Source organism: Micropterus salmoides, unplaced genomic scaffold (assembly GCF_014851395.1).
Source record: "Micropterus salmoides isolate LMB-PRFRI ecotype aquatic unplaced genomic scaffold, ASM1485139v1 Ms_hic_scaffold_7, whole genome shotgun sequence".
In the NCBI taxonomy this organism is placed as follows: Eukaryota; Metazoa; Chordata; class Actinopteri; order Centrarchiformes; family Centrarchidae; genus Micropterus; species Micropterus salmoides.
Genome location: NW_024044459.1, coordinates 25,423,681 through 25,444,017, shown reverse-complemented (window position 1 = coordinate 25,444,017; position 20,337 = coordinate 25,423,681). Strand labels below are relative to the sequence as shown.

Sequence of the window (20,337 nt, the reverse complement as noted above, 5' to 3'; positions counted from 1 at the left end):
GCACAGCTCTTATGCTAAAATTAGCAGATATAAATTACAGTCAATGAGAATCATTTTAAGGCCTCAAGTAATAATTATTAAAATAAACCATTTATAATGTTATGCCTATTTATCATTAGTGTCATAATAATGGCAAATTCACGTTATTAGGGTCAAAAGTGAAGTCCTAAATCTGACTTTGTCTGACTAACAGTCAAAAATACAAGTATTAAAATATGTCTCAGCCAGTGCCCTGCAGCATGTGTTTAAGACAAACGCAGGTGAACAAATTATTTAACTTTGATCCTGAATTGGATCAGGAGTAGATTTCTTGGCAAGAGTTTTACTGACATGCAAAATTGAAGAACGACAACAAAAAGGCAACTTTTAGAGGGTTTATTTAAGAAACACTACAATGATATAAATAATAGTGGTTACAACTGGTCGTCAGTACCTTACATGATGATAGCAAAAAGGCAAAAACTTCCATCGTTGACAAAATGTCTGAAAATCTACAAATCTAGGAGTTCCCATTAGAAAATTAAATCCAATTAGAGGAATAATATGTACACGTTTATATACACCAGAAAAAAATCCAGTTATTCTGTACAAAGCAACTTTTTATGGTCAACTCTTGTATGATACTATGTCTGACAATTATTAATAACAGCCCTACTGTCCAAAGGAGCTTCGGCCCTGTTTTAAAAAAAACAAATCATTACACAAAAAGTGTACAGAACTATACCTGTAACTATTTCATCTAAATTGGATGAGTGGTGCTTGGATGCGAAAAAAAACACATTTCATCGCCATTTTGTGCGAAATCTCAGTGTAATGAAACTATTTGCAGTCGGTGTGTTTTGCTTCCACTGCTGCCTAAAGGCGCACTTGTTTTCTTCAAGCCCTGTCCTCTGTTTACTTGGACATGTCAATCAGCCAGACTGTCAAACATATTTGTTTTCTTTGCCGCTGCAGTGAAGTGAGTCCACTTTTGGGCAGGGACTGGTCTGTGAATTCCACACATAACAAACAACTTCAGAACCAGAAAAACAAAAGTGCCGCCACGTGGGAACTCATCGAGGACTTCCACCTTATAAAGACGTTCGTCTTTTGTTAGGGAAAGGCCCAAACAAAATTGCATATTGCCTTTATACACAGCAAACATTAGTAAAACCTTGCACGTGTTTAATGGGGGCCGTGTAGGGTTTAAAAGGATTTCTTTTTGAAATGTGTCTTCCCGCTCACATTGCAGGTCACTGGCATTCTCAAGAGTTAAGGTCCCACATGGGGAGATTGGTCCAGCTACCTCAGGTTATCCAGTTCTAATATGGCTCGGGTTCAATGCAATGTTCTTTTTCCCCCCACATCCACAGTATTAGTGGAGGGGTCAAAACAGAGAGGCATGGTTCCTAGATGCCATTGTCAGTCATGCTGGAACAGTCAGAAGAGGCCGCTGTAGGTGATGATGGCTGATCTGTGCTCTGGACTGGGGAGCCGTCTTTCGGCCAGTGGAGTTGACTCAGACTCTGATGCAGTTCATCCAGTTCGGCTGGCAGGGGGATCCCCAGCTCCTGGTTGAGGGACAAAGCTTCAAACCAGTCCTCCAGCTTCTGAAAAGGTGGACTGAGAGAGGAGGAAGAGACAGCAGGGGAGGGATACAGAGGGATTTTGAGGTTAAAACCAGACTGACAAGGTTGAGAGAAAACACAAGGAAGCAATCTGCCAGCAGAGGCGTGCCCCTGTGCAGGCAGGTCGAGATGGCAGACTTCTGAGATCAAATAACTCGCTGTCGCTTAAGGTGAGAGCGGACACATTTGGTCCCATAAATGTTTGCTATGCGGCTGCTGCATATCTCGTTATTTTGCTTTGTTCGGGTTAAGAAGCAGTATTCTACCAGTCAGCAACTCTGTAAAAAGTTTTACTTTTTAAAAAGTGTCAGCTATATACACACATTACAATAACAGCAGGTGCTCACCGGTTGTCTGGTGTGAGGTCACAGCAGGCCACAGCCAGTGGAAAGAAAGCTGGTGGACAGTCTTCAGGGAGGAACTTCTCCACAAACTTCCCAACATTAAGACCAAAGTTCTGATTCCTGGGGAGGCACTCCGGGTCCGCATAGACTTTTCCAATGATCTGGATCATAAGACAGAGGAGGATCTAAGCGTCAATCCATATACAGATAAGAGACACGCACTCAAGAAATATCAGAGTTAGTAAACGAAGACAAGGGTGTTGACTTTGTGTGATGTCCGGAGGCTGCTGTTTTAGATGTGTAGATAACTTGCTTGCTAATTCAATATTTGGTCAAGGTTGTGTTGTCATGAGCTGATAATACAGCTGGGAGGAGAAGCTGATTTGAAAACTATTATTTGTGTTTTCCTTAAAGCTCCCACATCCAAGGACTTTAGAATTGCCTGCCAAAAACCACTGCAATAACAATATATGTTATCAGACAACGAAAGCAGATAATCCGGGTAAAACCAGCATGTTCTTACCTCACAAAGCACAATTCCAAAGGAGAAAATGTCCACCTTCTCATCATAGCGTTTACCTGAAATAAAATGAAGTAAAGAATAACGTAAATGCACCCTAAAGAACAAATTACCCTCTGTAAAGAAAGCTGATAGCTTTTTTTTGTTAGCGGCTCACCATTTAGCATCTCTGGAGCCATCCAGTAAGGGTTTCCCACGACAGTGTACCGCTTCTTTCGGTCAATACGTCTGAACACCCTCTTCTTGTTGGAAGGTTTTTCAGGTGGAGGCTTAACTTTGTCCTCTACTATAAGTCGGGACAATCCAAAGTCAGCAACGACCACAGTGTTGTCCTGTAAAAGGATGACACTTAATGGTTCACTCTCACTTTGAACTTGATTTACAGCCTAGGTTACCTTAAAACTGTATGCTTTTAATATTAAAACGCAAAAGTCTGAAACCCAACTGTAGACATAAAGATAACATATCTGGTTAAAAATAAGAATTTATGGTTACTGATGGAAGAAAAAATGCTCCATTATGTCAAGGAAAGGAATCACATATGGTAAAAGCTATTGGATGCTCTATTATAATCTGCAATATTAAATAATGCACTTTACATTAATTTAAAAAAAAGAAGAAAAAAAAAGGTTGTATTACTAATTCTTGTTATATATATATATAGACACAACTGTCCTTGAAAATCACGAGGCTGGGAACAATTTGTACTCATAGCTGAACACATGCCAACTTTTACCTGCTTCACGAAACGTTCAAACCATTCCTACTCTTCACTCTTAGTATTGTATATGATGTGTAATAGCTTGTTAAATGCCATGTCACCTACCAGTTTAACCAGGCAGTTGTGAGAATTGAGGTCTCTGTGTATGATGCTCATTGTGTGAAGATAGGCCTGAAACGAAGAGGAAAGTTAAAGTTCACTTTTAGATTGGATAAAGGTTCAGCACATCTTCCTTGACTGACGCCATCTTTAATCAGTCCCCTCAGAGTTAAAGTTTGTAGCTAAATCCAGATCTAATCAATTCTCTGGAATGCAATCTAAAATATGCACTGTGCCTTTACATTCATGAGGATACTCCATGGCAGCGGTTCCCAAACTTTGTTTTGTTGTGAGAAGCTAAATTGAAGACTGATTTTCTCTTTTTAGTTGGCCTTAAGAGGTAAAACTTTGTAGTATTTAACAAACTAAATTAGAAATAACTCCAAACATAAATAGCACAGGACCCCTTGTGGTAATTCCAATGCCCACAAGAGGTCCTGTGTGTCCTGTGTGCCAGAGCACATTTCCACACTCAAAATAGCAGCCAAGGATTTCACTAATAGTAATAATGTCTTTGCAGGAGGCCAACTCACCATGCCAGAAGCGATGCTCTTTGCAAAGCTGACCCTTTGCTCCCATGGAAACGGGTCCTGTTAGACCCGAGTAAAGAGAGAGAAATGAATAGAAGCTCCCTCGGAGGCGTGAATACAAAATGAATATGCACCAAGGTAGAGACAGGAATACAGTATTCAATAGTAACAGTAAACTAAATTAAACTTCCACGAATTAAATTCAAAACTGGCCCTCCCTCACAATTTAAACATAATGAGAGGCAAAAAACCCCACTTTCCCTCTCCTCACTGGGCCATGTGCTGAGCTGAACTGATCCTCACAAACAGTCAGCTGTGGGAGGAGGGGAGCATGGCTCTTTACATTTCACCTGGGAACACTTTCTACAACTTTTCTCATTCCCCCTCTTGGCCAGTTCACATGCCAGCCAGCCCTCTATCAGTGCAGAGTTTACTTCAGGTCAGCCCCCTCCCACACTGCAAACAGGCCACTGAGGATTTTTTGTGCTCTACTGTGGAAGAGGAAAAGGAGAGGGTTAAGTGAATCAACTAGTTTAACTCACCATGTCTCTGATGAAATCTTTCAGGGTGCCTCCCTCGATAAACTCAGTTATCAAATTGAGCCTCTTGTCCTTGTATAGTACACCAATGAATCTCAAAACATGGGGATGATCAAGGCTTCGCATTACTTTGACCTGAATTTTAGGCAGAAACAGAGGAAAGAGAAGTCAACTATTATGATTGCAAGCCGTTTCCACATAGACAGAAATGAAATTCATGAAAAAAAAACCCAACATGAAATACAAAAATAAGACTGTTTTCCCACAAGACCGGGGCAAACCGCTCACACTAACAATGTACAAAGAGGTAATTGACTCTGTTTTGTCTGTAAGGAAATGCAGGCCTCCTGCAGCAGATTACCAACCTCCTTCAGGAAAGTTTTCTGGGTCTCCTCATCACATCGGATCAGCTCCTTCATCACCATCACCTCTCCTGTGGCTTTATGAGTCACCTGTCAGTGGGACAAAAGTATTATACGCATTACTTAAAACTCATCACACAAGGAAGCAAAAAAGTCCTGAATGGTGGATGAACTGCCCAAGAACTGATGGCAACTGGAGGCTGACCTTGATAGCCTGTCCGAAGAAACCTTTTCCTAAGATCTCTCCATGGATGAGGTCACATGGCCGGAAGATGCGATGAGAGCAGCTACTGGAGGATCTCAAGGATTCAGAGCGCAAAATGTCTCGTATAATAAAAGCTGGCTCTTTAGGAGAATTTGGCCCGGGTGACTTACATGTGCTGTTACTGCGCCTGGAAAAGAGAGAATATGGTTGATCAATAATTACGTACACTCAACTCTTACACAGTAAGCTGTATGGGTTTTTTGGCTGCTCTAACAAACCTTAAAGACCTCCTTTTCAGTGTGCCGTCATCAACCACGTTGGTTCTCTCCAGGACCGCATCAGAAGGCGAGGACAGACGCATGCGGGAGGTGGCTGGGACTCCGAGCTGGGTTCCTGGTGATCCCAGCCTGAGCCGGTCTAAACGCTGTCTGACTGGGTCATACTCTATTAGCAGCTGCAGTGTGTGACTCGTGCGGTGAATAAGATCGTCCACCTAAACAAACCGATGAGAGTTAGCGTTGGCTAAGATTTTTTAATTATTAGTTCCTGTTCAAACTCTTCCTGGGATTCCCTCGATTTCTCTGCATTTATAAAACAGGATTTTAACTTATGAACTATTTTTATTCCAATTTTCTTATACTTTTCATTAATATTCATTAGTTTATGGGGTACTAGAATAACAATTCCTTTTTAAAGTATGCTATCTTTGAGGTATAATAAACACACTTCTGATTAGGGTGACCAGACGTCTCCAGACAGTCCTGAATTACGAGCAGTTGTTTCGACTCCTGTCCATCCAGAAAATTAAACCTGAGTTTTGATTAATTATAGCCTAATAAAACATTGAATAGGCTCTCCATTGGCTACAGCAAGGTATCGTGGACATTGTGTCAACAGAGTTGTTATAGCCACTTTTCCCCTGTTTGTTTTCTAATGTAGATAGTGGATGTTACAGTCACAAAGACATGGAAAGTGTAGCTGCAGGCAGTCATGGAGAAGGAGAGATCTGACATGCGCGTTGGGTAGTCAGATGTATTAGTCACTGCTCTGATGAAATGTATTAAATTAAATAAATTGTATGCAACAGATCATGATTTACACACTGTTATATCCAACACAGTCAGTGTGCTTTTTTCCTAATAACAGATGGTTGACTTCAAGAACAAAAACAACTAATTTTAGTGTTGATTTTTGACTTCCACTGTTTTACTGTTAATTGCCACTGAACGTAATGTACTGGAAGCCACGCCCACTCCTAACTCCCCTGTACCACCCTACTTCTGATATTAAATAAAATGTCCATTCAGCTCTGATGGTCGGTAGTGATGTAACAAATGACTTCACTGTATTAAACCCTGTCTATCAAAGTCAGAGATGTTTGGTCTATATATATATATATATATATATATATATCTCATGAACAACATTCAGTTTATGTTGATTTTGTTTTAGAGAGGTGTTTAATTAAACTTTATGGTCATTTTGGAGGGTGTAGTTTGAGATGCTGTTGAACTGCATTGTATTGTACATTTCAGTTATCCCTTACTGACATAAATAGTGTGGACAAAATATAAAGCAGTGAATGATGACAGAGGTATGAATGTGATAGTGTGAGGGTGAGGTTGTGGGAATGAGCTTTTAAGGGTAGTCATTCTACATACCGTCCTCTCCCAGCTGAAGAATGTATAAATTATGGAGGTATGTGAGGAATGCCAAAAATCACATCTACAGTTGTATAATAAGAACATAGCTTTTCAAATTGCACTCAAGGAATGCACTTCCCCTTAATTGCGATGCTAATTAGCTTCATTTAAGATTACACATCACTCCATGTGAGTGTCAGGGACATGTGCGAGGTATAAAACCCACCTCCTCCTCCAGCAATGTCCCGACAGGGAGGCCATTGATCTCCAGGATCCTGTCCCCAACGTGGATGGCATTTCGTACCTCTGGACTAATAAGCATGCCTCTGACTCTGGAATGACATAGCACCAACACCTATATGAATATTAGCACTATAGAAGAGATATATTGATTTAAAAACAGCAAGTTAAAGAGAATGGGGTCACACTCTTACATCATACTAAATTATCAATAACCACCTTTTTTCAGTGGCACACTTACACACATGCCTGCGCCCTGCTATTAAGCAAACATATAAATCAGTCCTATGTAAAGCATCACCCAAGCTGTGGAGATCAGGCTCCATCGGGTCCCACTTACTCTTTGACTTGAACACTCGCCAAGCCCTTGACGTCCCTCAACACCGAGACGGAGAGGCCCCTCTTGCCATTGGCTGCAGAGGGCATCGAGATGAGGGTCACTGTGTGGGGCAGGGAGTCTAGGACCGATTCGTGTGAGCGCTTTTCCAGCATGGGTGTAAGGACCACCTGCGTGTAGCACTTTCCACTGCACACAACAGAAAAGGGAGTGAATCATTGCATGTGTGGACACGTGCTTGTTGATAAGTTACTGTTCAAAACCCGAAGGAGTCATGGATTAATTGCTAACTAACAACATTAACTTGTGGACACTGTTATTCTTCAAGTCCATCATTGAATAATAAACTCTTCTTTTATTGCACTTGTGTATCAACAACTTTACAACCACACTATATAATTAGCCTATATACTGAGACTAGCGTTTAAGGATGTTAATCCAACAAATGGTACAGCAAAAACTACCAGCTGTATGAGTTCCTAACTCCTCCAAAGCCAACAGTGTCAATATTGCAAATAGCTTTAAAAAGTCCTGTACAGGTGTCTTACCAGTAGAGTTTCGATCGCTCGACTAAGGCGTAGGTATCCCTGTCCTCAATCACCACCTTGCAGCTCAGACACAGAAAGCACTCAGGGTGATACTTGTGTTCTCCGGCCACCTGGAAACCACAAACAAAATGGGCTGATCTTCAAAGCATTCACACAAATGGAAGAAGAGAGAAGTAATATGCTGTGGTCAGGTTCTGCTCTGCTCTGCTCTGCTCATCAGAGAGGAGTGTGTTGCTTTCTACCCTCCTCCTGCTGTGAGCGGTGACACAGTCCTAACACCTGCTTTACTCTCACACTGTCTGGAATCTGCTATGATGTCACCTCCCCCTACAGGTCTGAGCCACCCGTCCCGCTGACGTTCTCGCTTTGAACCCTCTGAAACCAGCTCACACTCGGTCATGCACATTTCTCTCTCATTAGCACTGCCTGGCTGATTTCCCTTTCTGAAATTCATGTTACAATCCCACTTCATCTGGCTTTACTCTCTCATGCAAGATGAGATAATGTGTCCGGGTCATCTAATTGTGCACATACCTGAGCACAAACAAACTGTGGCTTTCAGGTTTAAATATGAACTTTAAGTGTTAAGACTACATTTTAAATGTGGCACAGTGGAAACAGAAACTGGTAAAAATACATTATTTCAAGAAGGTTGTCTTTAATTGAAACTACAATAGCATTCAGTTGAAAATATACTAATCTTTACAGTAGACAGTATTTACAGATAGCCCTTTGACTTCAATATACTTAACTGTTTAATACTAACAGGAAATAATACATTATGTTCACAGTTGGCCACTGCCAATTAAACTTCAAAAACGGAAAGCAAAACGGGTTAAGATTGGGTTAAGTTATTTTTGTTTAACTGCCATGTTACTGAGGCTGTTCCACCAGCATTCATAATTTCTTGTTCGGCTACAAGCAGCTCCTCAATTTCCTTGGTGCATTGCATTATGCAAGAATAGTGTCCATCAACAGCAAACATGGCATTTTAGTTGTCATACTGACTGTTTTGAATATACTTTATTTTGTTACTTTTCAGATGTGAATACATAATGTACTCAAAACTCACTTAGGCCTTTGTTGTATGGATTTTGGACACTAGAATCATAGATTAGTTATCTGCAATTTAAGGACATTTAGAGTTGAACCCAGTATTTTAGCCCCACAGCTCTGTGTCAGTGAGTCAGTGCCGGGATAGGTTCCCTGCTGCTACAGACAGATTGGAGTGATGTCAGACAAATCATTGTGACATCTCAGGAGTCCGCCTGTCACTCCCTGCCTTTAAGCCTACCACCGAACAACCACCTCCGACCGCAGTCACAACCTGCCTCGGGCTTCAGCAACAAGACAGAGCAGTACAAACTTGGCAAAACAAGATCAAAGTGAAGAACAATGAAGTAGGTCTCATTTGGGAGAGGTGGAAACTATGAAACTTGACAGCAAACGTGGATTATTTACTTGAAAAGCCCATCAAAAGCAGTGCCTTAAAATATAACAACCACCTTCAGTTAATCAATAAACTAACAAATAATTAAAAAACAGGACAAAAACAACAGTGTTCTAGATTTGAATGCCTAACAAGCAGCAGCAGCTCTGCATGACCCTCCTCTGCTGATGGACCACAATGATTCTCTTTCTGGCCGAGAGGCTGCAGTGCCAAATCTGCTCTGCCAAAAACACTTGGCTTCGCTGGCTGATGAAGCAGGATGCCAATACTAAATAGAAGGGTCCATTGTGTGTGTTGCTTGGTGGCAAAAAGAAAAACTTCAGTCTGGCTCCATGTTAGACAAGTGACCCCGGTTGTGAGCATCAAGAGCTGCTGCCACACTACAATTTCATGTATCAATATGTAAATACTAAATCAAAGCTGGCTGACACTTGGATTACAGTCAGCATACACCAGTTTATAGCAGTGCTATAACATGCATCAGTCTGAAGCCAATCAATATAAACTGGATGATTAAGTCTTTTAACGTGTTTTTTTTTTTGTTTTTTTTACACATAAGTAGTAGGATTTGCTACAACGGACATACAATTACACTTCAAAACTGATAGCAAACTGAGCAGTCTTTGTATCAAACAAGAACTTGGCTTAAACAAAGTTAGGATGAGGGAAAGACTACATAACTTTAACTGTGTATACATTTTCCATTATAAAGATACTGCCTAATGGCAAATGCTCACCCATAGCATAACATTAGAAAAGGGTCAAAGCTGACTCAGTTATGTCAGTTACATAGAAATATCTAGCTTAAAGCTTCCTAAAGTCAGTCGATAAGCTACTGATCATACAAGACCGAGTAAGGCTGTAGCAGCAAAATTCCTGACAGCACTAAATTGAGCAAGGTTGCGTTTTATTTAGCAAACTTTTAATTTGTAGAGGGAAGAATGTCTACAGAGCCACCTCACCACAGAGGACTGAACATGATGGGCTTTAAAAACCACCTCATGTTCTAGCATCTTCCCACCAGATTCCCTGTGTACTTGGGGAAGTGAACTGTGGAGAACTTCTGTACTGAAGGGGGAACATAATGGTGCCTTAAGGGGTAATTCACAAGTGAGGTCTATAGCCCAATGTGCAATGTTCAGCAGCAGCCAATGTAAATTGTCACTCATCTGTAAATTTAATAATCACCACAAAATCCCACACCCTTTTAATGCATGTTGGTATTAATCCAGTAGGGTAAAACTGAAAAAGAGTCAGCATTGACACGCTCTGCGGCCATTCTGGTATTATTTAAGTACAGGAGGAAATTGTTGTTATATGATCATGGCACGGCAGACTTTGAAAGACTGGTAATCACATATAGCAACAGTGGTCTAATAGTCTGACCCAGTGTTGGACTGAAGCCTCATGCAAACTGAAAAAAACAAAATCAAGTCTAAAAGAATATAGCCCCACTAACAGCCTGGTAGGTTGTAATAGTCGTTATACACCAGATAAAAACCTTAAATAGAAGGAAACTGCACAGACAACTCCAACAGCTGGTTATTTTACATTTTACAAGATATTGCGAATGCTCAGGTTCAGGCAAGGTCGCATGTCTAATAAGTTTGCATAACGTGAAATTAATGCGCATAGACTTGTCAAACACAACTCAAATTGCACTGACATTAATTGAATCTTCAGTTTTCTATACGCCCAAAAGGGGCGTGGCCATGACGTTCTATGAAGTACCTGTATTTGCCAGACTGATGTATGGGTAAGGTTTTAAAAACCCTGGATCCTACACTTCCCATAATGCAACGTGATAGTGCCTGTTATGTCCTCGCCTGGTAAATGAACTCATCTATCACGTGCCACACCCCCAGTTTTTGACTTAGATTTCTGCCAAAAAAGTCACAAAAGCTTTTTAGATTAGGTTTAGATTCAGATGGAATTTTATAAAACAGTCCAGTGTTTGGGACCGACATTGCCTTGACAAAGGGTAAAAAGTGTTAAACAGTAAGTGCAGCAGACTTACCATTGTAGGTCCAGTCATGAGCAGAGAGCAACCATGACAAAGCTCTCCAAACTTCTCCCAGTAGTGCATGCGACAATACAGCTTCCCGTCCTTCTCATAGTACCAGTTAGTCAGGTGGTCGCAGCACACAGAACACCTGAGAGGACAACAGCAGTCTTGGTCACATTTTCACAGAACAATGTGGATGAAGAAGAAAGAAGAATGAAGACATGAGGGCTTTTCAAATGCAAAGCCATCACCGTTGAGGCGATATGGCAAAGACTCTAAAGCCTGGCGTAATATTTCAAAGACCTGTTGATCATTTCAAAGGTATGTGGGTCATGAAGCACCGATTCTACGGCTCCCATATAACAAAAACAGGTACTCTATGTCTATTCTCTGTCTTGTACAGGTTAACATGGGCAATGTGCATGTAAAGCAAGACATTAGTGCTGCAACTCAATTATTTTCACTAGCAATTAATTTAGCTTATTTTGTCTTTACATTGAAATAAATCACAGAAAAGCAGAAAATTCCCAATCCAACTAAACAATTATTTGTTTTTAGCAATTTAATAATTGTCAGAAAATTTATGAATTGGCCTGACTTTTTCATTTACATTGTTTCAGCACTATAAAACAGGATTAGATAACAGCCGGGGGCCACACAAATCCTGAGAAAGAAACAAAACATTTAAAGTAAGTCAATTGTGGCAAGACTTTGTAGATTTGAACCATCACCCAAACGAGGTATGCCTACCTATCTGCACATTTTTTCTAAACCGATTCCTCATATCACATACAGTACATGACATACAAGTGAATGCTCATCTGGAAACTATAAATCACACTGTTGAACCCTTTCAACTCCGAAGGTTGGATAGGACAGGTACGTTAGCTGGGGGGCATGTTCCCATCGACGACAACATGTACTTTTGTCTTAACAACTTGTGGGGCACTGTAAAATCCTCGCTCTTGAGATGGCCTGGGTCTTGCTCATGTGCTGTTATTTGTGCAGTGTCACAGAAAAAAACAAAAAAACAACACAGACTGCACAAATAGCAGTTCCACTTTTGAGAAAGGAAAATCTGGCAAACTTTTGCAGATGGTGGATGCAAGGAACATTTGGTTATTAGCCTCTGAGCTCTACCAGTAAGGCTGCCAAATACCTTGCCAATTTCTAGCAACTTAATAGGATCCAGGTGTTTGATGGAAAACTGCACTACCACTTTGACAACAACAGTCTGTTAAAAACAGGCTAAAAAAATCTCTAAGGGGGCAAAGTCCTCTGATCATCTGGTTATTCATTGTTCGGTTTTAGCTTGCAGTTACTTAACAAAATTCTCATTGTGCATTTTCTTATCTAGGCCAATGTAAATAATGAGGCATCCTCTTAGCCTTGCGGTCAAAAGGTGGAAACAAGGTAACTAACATCCTGGGTTCAGTCCTGAGACCTTGATCACATCGCATGGCAATCTTTCTCCACATATTTTTAATCACTACCTACTGTCAACTGTCTAATCAAGGTTAAATGCTACAAAAACAACAGAAAATATTAAGAACTTGTCTTACATAATTCCATTTTATTGCATAATAATACTTCGAGCAGTTGATCGATTCAAGCTGTAACCTCAGAAGGTGACTGGGCAAATTAAAAGGACATTGCTGGCTGCGACTGTGAAACAAAATGTTCAGAGTGAGGAATGCTAAAGTTGCTAGCGGACTGGAAAGCACCTGCAGGCTACGAGCGTTCCTTAAACAAGTGGCACTGGTTCTGCAAAATGGTGGTAGCAGATTCGACTGCCAGAACACAAATCAAGGATGAACTGCTCTGTCAAAGTCTAGGTTACTGAAATGTCTGCAGTCCTGGTGTTTTTGTGCTGTTGCTTCATTCAGACTGCAAACGAACCAACTGTTTCTCAACCCTCTTTTGGTTTCAAAGAAATTTGACAGAGGATGGTGAAAGAGACTTAAGAGATTTAAGTGCAGACAAATTAATCACAATAAATAACGTGTTGCTACTGTTTGGATATTATTTTGCAATTGAGTAAGAGTACAAAGCCGTTCACGGGGCTGATTCCTCTTGAACTCCAGATTAAAAACAAAAGTAACATAGCAGGTGTGACAATACACGGGTTTCATTCAGGAATGACTAAAATAATATATTTTCAACTGACATCGTACTAACTTCCTGATCAACAGCTATTTCTAATTCAGGGCGACAGCCTTACCCAACATGACTGTATGTAGTATGGAAGACAAAATGATAAGTCAGAAATATTACTTTGAGTGGGAATGTTTTGGTGCAGTGCTGGCAGCAGCCCTCTGCTGAGCCTCATGCATCACGTTGCTCTCTGCACGGCAGGTAGAGTTGATCCAGGCTTATTGACATTGGCAAAGATTCCACATATTTCAAAGTTTTCTGGCATTTGTTAAGAAGGAGCCGTCTTATGGAGGGAAGACCACATGTTCGTGTGTCTCTATTGAAGAGAGAGGGGGAAGCACTGGTTGTGATGCAGGGGCAATGTTCCATCTTTAACATCCATTAAAAAATAATTATGTGAGGAAACAAACACTCTGTTCTTCTGAGATGAAAAAAACAAATACAAAGAATGAGCATGAGGTCAGCATGATGATGACTCCAGCCTGATTCATCACACTGACATGATGAGGGGAGGCAGAGCTGAAAGTTTACTGAGGTAAAGACTACATGAGTAATGGTAGCTTTGCTTCTGAGGCCACAGCTGCACTCAAGGCCACACGTCTGATTTGTGTGTGAAAGATGTCATACAGTCTGGATGTGGAATAACACAAATTTCTGGTTTCTGTTTAATGAAACTTTTTAAATGGGATCCTAGGGTCATTTAAAATGATTTATAAAGATTAGTGAAATTCTATTCTATCTATTCTATTATTGTGTTGCAAAAATGATTACACCAACCTACAACAAATTCTACTAAATCTAATATTTTATATGGCCTCCTTGATTTTTAAGAAAAGTAGCAAGTTTTCTCAACACTGAATGGACAAGCTGATGACATACAGCTACATCTATCTTTCTCCATTCTTGAAGAACGATCCTGGATAGAGAACGACGTTCAACTCATCTTTTCAGGACTGCCATTGATTAACTTTCACCCTGTTCTTCCTCAGAAATGAACAAGTGGCCTTAGATGTATGTTTTGGGTCATTATCGTGTGGAAGAAAATCCAAGCGACTTAGGGTACGGAGTGAGGGTAGCATCTCCTCTTTCAGTATTTCGCAGTACATCTGTGAATTCATGCTGCCATCTATTAAAATGCAACTCCCCGACACCTGCTGCAGCACACATGCATCCCAAACAAGAACAATGCCATCACCATGCTTTACTGTTGGTACCATGCATTTTTCACTGTACTCCTCACCCAGTTGGAACCCATCAGAGCCAAACAGATTCATCTTAAGTATAGAGTCCCAATAGTCTTTGCCTTTGTCAACATGGGCCTTGGCAAATTCTAGACAGGCATGTGCACGGGCTTCAGCAGTGGCTTCCTTCGTGGACGACATCCATGCAGTGGCTTCCTTCGTGGACGACATCCATGCAGTGGCTTCCTTCGTGGACGAAATCCATGCATGCCACTCCTCTCCAGTGAACGTCATGGAAAACACTGACCCCAGTTTGACTTTCAAATGATTTAGCCAACTGTGCTGAACTTGCATGCTGATTTCCTTCAACTTCTGTCATCACAAAAACGCTCTAGAAGAGGTGTCCATGGACAGCCTAGGCATCTCAGCGAGCTTCCCACAAGTCCATCCTTTTTTAATTTTTGGATCACTTTTGTGACAGTATTCAAACTTATTACCAATGCTTTACTAATTTTCTTATAGCCTAGCAAATAAATTATTTTCTTGTGACATTTCTTTCCATGTGGTTCCATTTTGTCAGCATTGACTAGGTCTGGCTTTTCACTCTTAAATACCACTCCTAATTATCAATTTTCCTGTGGCCACCTCTGTGATGATTGATTGGACTCAACTGTTGGTGGATTCAAGTGAATTACAATTGTCTCAGGTTTTTCCACTAAGACATTCATTGGGGTGTACTCATTTTTGACCTGACCTGATTTATACAAATATTTTATTCTATAAGATCCAATAGAAAGTATTCATTTTAAAGCAAGATGGATGTTTTTTTGAGAAATCTGTCGAGGTGTACTCATTTAACAAGAACTTGCAGAACTAAAAAGGCAAAAATACAGTGTGTTTGCAGTACACCTGACAGCACTGAGAGGTTGTTTTTATTTTTTTATTTAACCTTGAAAGGCCAGATTACTTATATTGGTCACAGATCTTTAATATGCAAATCTATCTATTTATCTATCTATCTTGCATTCACAAAAAAAGCATATTGGCCGAAACACTCAAATATAAATATAGCTCATAGCTATTTGCCTTGTTATTGCAAGGAAAAGAAAGACTTGTATTTCAACTGGTATGTGCAACATTCAGAATCTCTCCAGGTGTGGCAGGAAAACAAAAACCTCCACCTTATCCGCCTTGCTCTGAACAGTAAGCATAGACAAAACCAACTGATAAACTAAAATTATTATCCATTATATCCCTATAACATATAAAGATTAAGTGATGGAAGGGTGCTTATAAAAACACCTGACTTCCTTCTGTGCATACTGGTGAATGGGGGGGCGGGCGTGCTCAGGTGGTTGTTCAGTGAACAATGCAATGGTCCTGCCTGTACAAACACTAAAAAGCAAACATTGCTCATTTCCTTATATCCACATTCCTTGCTGGAGCGTATTCCTTTGTTGGAGTATGCCGTGAAGATAGTGAGAGAGGGAGCTTAAGTTTGTCCTTTAAAAAAATTAAGAGGGAGTGTTTCACTTTTAGTGGGATCTTATCTGAGGGTGTGTGACTGTTGTTTTCCAAATGTTTTCTACAGCAACCTCTTTCCAAGGAGTGGAGAGTGACAGTTATAATGCTCAGTTATAATGATCAAAAAAAAGATCTGCTGATTTTTTGTCAAGAAGACAAAGATCGATGAGACTAGAGCTGCAAGCAACTAACCATTATTTTCATTATCAAATAATCTGCAGATTATTTTCTCAATCTTTTCTGTTTTGTTTATAAACTGTCAAGATGCAAGATGAAATTCAGTGTATCGAAACTGCTTTTATTTTATCAAACCATCAGTTCAAAATATACAGTAAACTACTGACAGAATAGCTGTAGATTAGTTTTCCGTCAATCAATTTATCAGTGAATCAACTTGTGGGTTCTGTATTACATATGTTTCAAGATTTAGGATACACAGGACGTAAGGTGGCACCACAAAATAAACGAAGCAATAAAAAATTAATGATATCCGTGGACTGTGGAATTTCTCATGAATTTGAAATTGGGTACTTTCATTAATCGTCCCACCCCGCATTGTTAAAAATATAAAATCCGATCCTCTACTTGTGGCGTATGATGATAAGATCTGCAGCTTTACATATTTCCAGTTAAGTAGAAGATAACACATATCCATCTTACTTGAAAAAAAAAACAACAACAAAAGGGTTCTGCTGTGTCTGAGACACCGGACTCAGATCTCTGAATCGTCGTCTAGGAATGCAGAACACAGCAGAGTGGACTGTGCCGTTACCTATGGGCCTCAATAACAGTGCCAAGTTTACTGGAACAAGAATGACATCAGCTTGCAAGAATGTTACTCAAGGTGGAGGTACACGGAGGGCAGAGTGGCAGCATTTAGACAAAAGGAACACACAGGGGGTATCACATTAACAAGGACATTTCTATTTTGATGTACAATCTTTAAGCGACATAATTGTAGTGTAAAAAGAATGTGAGAGGTGATTAGAGTGTCAAATTACTGCAGAGTGGAGATGGCTCAAGACCATTTTGAACACAGAAGTCAAAACTCAGAGGGAAAATCTGGAGCACATGTAAATGAGTGATAATCCTGCAGGCTGGCTTCCCACACAAACCTCTCATATCTTCAATTTATAAAAGAGTGTGACTGAAGAAGTTGCAGACAAAGACGCCGCTACGAGGGAGGAAGCCCAAAAAAATGTGAGGGAGTATAAAGTAGAAAGGGAGGGAGGGGATGAGTAGCTCAGCTGTGTCAGGAACTTTGCCTTGCGAGATGATAGAAGGAGCTGTATGCATTATTGAGGAGTCAGTGTTTGGAAAGAGTGAAATGCTGGGTTATGTAAGAACAATGTGCTGCTACATACTGAAAACTTTCAGAGCTATTTCAGTTGTCACAAACAGACAACACAGTCAGCATTAAATTTATTCTATTCCTAAGGCTTTCTGGACATGCCAGAAGTCCTCCAGAGCCAGACTCCAGTCCCAGTCATAAAACCAAAGGATTTTTGGATATACTCTACAGTATGTGGTTTCTGAGAAAAAGCTGTGCTCCAATCAGCTACATTCACAGATTCAGGCGAATTAGGCACGGTGACTATTGAACACTCTCTTTTCTGTGGTTGGTTGAAACCTCACAACAGTTTGAGCAAGAAGCATCATCAGTTTTTAAAAATCTAAGCCATCGTCTCTCTACATGAGAACAGGTGAATGTTATTGTTAACCCCTATGAGTGTTGTTGGCAACTCACTGCCCCGCACAGATGTTTCACTATGGGGCAGTGACCTATGAAAACCAGTGTGGCAATCACTAAGCCTCAGAGCAGAGGCAGGGAGCCTGTGCAAAGTCCTCCAGGATAGCAGGACCACTTCACTGACCAATGTGTATTCAAAAGACCTGGACCTTCCCCATGCAGAGGGTCTGTCAGCTGTGACAGCAGAAGCGATTTATGCCCTGCATGGTACACTTTGGGAGGCATGAAAACAAGGGTGAATTGTTAAAAACAGATCTAAGCCAATGTTCAGGCTACAAGACAGAAGCTTCTGGGATTATCCACAAGGCCATTTGTAAGTACACCCAAAGCAGCCAGCAATGACCAATACGGGGGAAAAACAATTGTGTCAATGTCAAGGCAAACTGTCGCCCCTCTCCATTCTATGAAAACAAAGCATTCACATATTAGACTTTGAATGACAAACCGGTGCTCATTACAGTAGAGAGGGTGCATGCAGGCGTGTCTAAAACCATAAACTGGAACACTTACTGAAAGCAGGCGTTGTGCCAGGTGTCCTGGAGGACTTTCATGTGAAACGAGTCCTGAATTTTTCCTCCACAACCCGCACAGTAACATTCATCTGTACCTGCAAGAAATTAGTCTTCATTAAAACTGGAGTAGCACTGTAGACTCAAAAAAATCCGGATAGAATAGGTCAAACTTGTCAAACTGAGTAGCTGAGGGAAAACGAGACTCCCTAACTTTTATGTTCGACGTTACACTGAAACTGTAAAAGTAAGCACATTGTATAAACTCGCCGAGTGAAACTTTAGGACTACAGCGCTCTGCCGAAGAGAAACAGAGTAACCTCTCCTGAGTATAAAGTTACAACCTGAAAGATTCCTCACCTTCTGGTTCCTCCATCTGCTTTCTGAGAGCTTGGTCGATATTAAAGTGCGTTTACAAACGTTTCATACTGAACTGTGATGCGCCGCTTCAAAATTGCATTCCTCCCCGTCGTAAACCCAGGACTCCCGACTCTGAATACGACAGGAAAAAACACACAAATCCCTTTAATTCTCCACAGGAAAAAAAAGACACCACACTCCTCCTGGACGGTGCTGCTTTCTTGCCGCTGGCAGGATAACTGACGTAATGCAGTCTACAAATTCCTGTACGGAGAGCGGAAGGGCTCAACTGCAGCACCTGGAAGCAGGAGAAAACCATGAAAACTGTGATTTGGTCCCAGGCTGGAAGAGAACAACAGTGGCGCCACCCATTGCTAGAATGACCGCATTGCACACACCCACCGTAGTACATTACATTTATTCATTTAGCTGACGCTTTTATCCAAAGCGACTTACAATTGCTATACATGTGAGAGGTCGCACGCCTCTGGAGCAAATAGGGGTACATTGGTAAAGGGATCACAGTGTGGAACTGAACGCGGGTCTCTCACACCAAAGGTATGCGTCTTATCCATTGCGCCATCACCACCCCATAAATCCCATTCATTTTCATAAGGGGAGCTCACACGGAGCACCTATTTGTTTAAAATGATATGCTCCTTATAAAATTATTTTGTTTGTCATGTTATAACATGTATATCTTTAACAGTGTGAATGTTGTTTTATATTATTTAAGTGGAAGTGATCAAATGATCCCCCATTCCCTGCATATCAATTTGTGCCAATTGTCCCCAGAAACAGTAGCCTATGCTACAGTGAGCAGGTCCATGGTCAGAATTTCATGATCACAAATGTCATATACCCAGAACATTTTGTTCATCAACACTGAGTTATCCCCTAACTCAGGAGAAATTCTTCTGCTCAGAAATGCTTCCCATAAAAGAGAAAAATGGTTCTGTTTTGACTTATTCACTGTATGAGATTATTCCTCCAAGAGATGCTGATTTGACTCCATGATCAGTATTTAGTGTGTAGGGCCTATTATATATTGTATTTTAAAAGTGGAAAGCAGAAATAGTTATGAAATGTATTTGTCAGGTGAGTGAATATTAAGTTGGAACAGGGAACAGCAATATACAGCTGAATCGGGTACTTTATTTAATCGTTTAGCTGACACTTTTATCCAAAGCGACTAACATATGCTATATACTGTATGTCAGACCTCTGGAGCAACTAGTGTGTCTTGCTCAGGGGTACATTGGTGAATATGTTGCAGTAAGAATTGAATCCAGGTCTCTTACACCAAAGCCATGTGTCTTATCCTCTGCCACATCACCAACCCTAACTGCAGCAAAGAAGAATCAGTGTTGAAACATTAGTCTGTTTGCATAATTAAAGGCTGCATAATCAATTAGTGTGTGAACATAAGTTGGGCAAATCTATTACATCTTTAACCTTTAGTGCAGCAGTTCAAGAGAGGTTTGAAGCTCAGCCATGGATGTTAGTGGTTTATCTTTCACCATACTTTGCCACATTCTGCCTCTCTGTCCCTCCCTCCAGCCACAGTCTCACTTAATTTCTCCTTTATCCCGATCCCCGCTCCTGTATGAACCGGCAACCTGAACCCTTTAGCCTAAAATATGGAACCTATATCTGCCTGCCTGTAAGCTCCTGTACCTTTTGCCTGCCTTTTCTGCATTTGAGTTGAG

The 20,337-nt window shown here is 40.7% G+C and overlaps 1 protein-coding gene across 1 annotated transcript; it reads right to left on the bottom strand.

The window, feature by feature from the left end:
* Positions 1 to 360: 360 nt before the first annotated feature.
* Positions 361 to 18,872, bottom strand: limk2 (LIM domain kinase 2). Its single transcript, XM_038702747.1, has 16 exons — positions 18,629 to 18,872; positions 18,270 to 18,366; positions 11,163 to 11,298; positions 7,696 to 7,805; positions 7,151 to 7,336; positions 6,797 to 6,902; positions 5,206 to 5,420; positions 4,928 to 5,114; positions 4,726 to 4,812; positions 4,364 to 4,495; positions 3,825 to 3,881; positions 3,298 to 3,363; positions 2,629 to 2,803; positions 2,475 to 2,530; positions 1,955 to 2,112; positions 361 to 1,602 (listed from the first exon to the last, which is right to left on the bottom strand). The coding sequence occupies exons 1-16, from the start codon at positions 18,642 to 18,644 to the stop codon at positions 1,389 to 1,391; spliced, it is 1,998 nt and encodes a 665-aa protein (XP_038558675.1). The 5' UTR covers positions 18,645 to 18,872; the 3' UTR covers positions 361 to 1,388.
* Between the last annotated feature and the right edge of the window lie 1,465 nt (positions 18,873 to 20,337).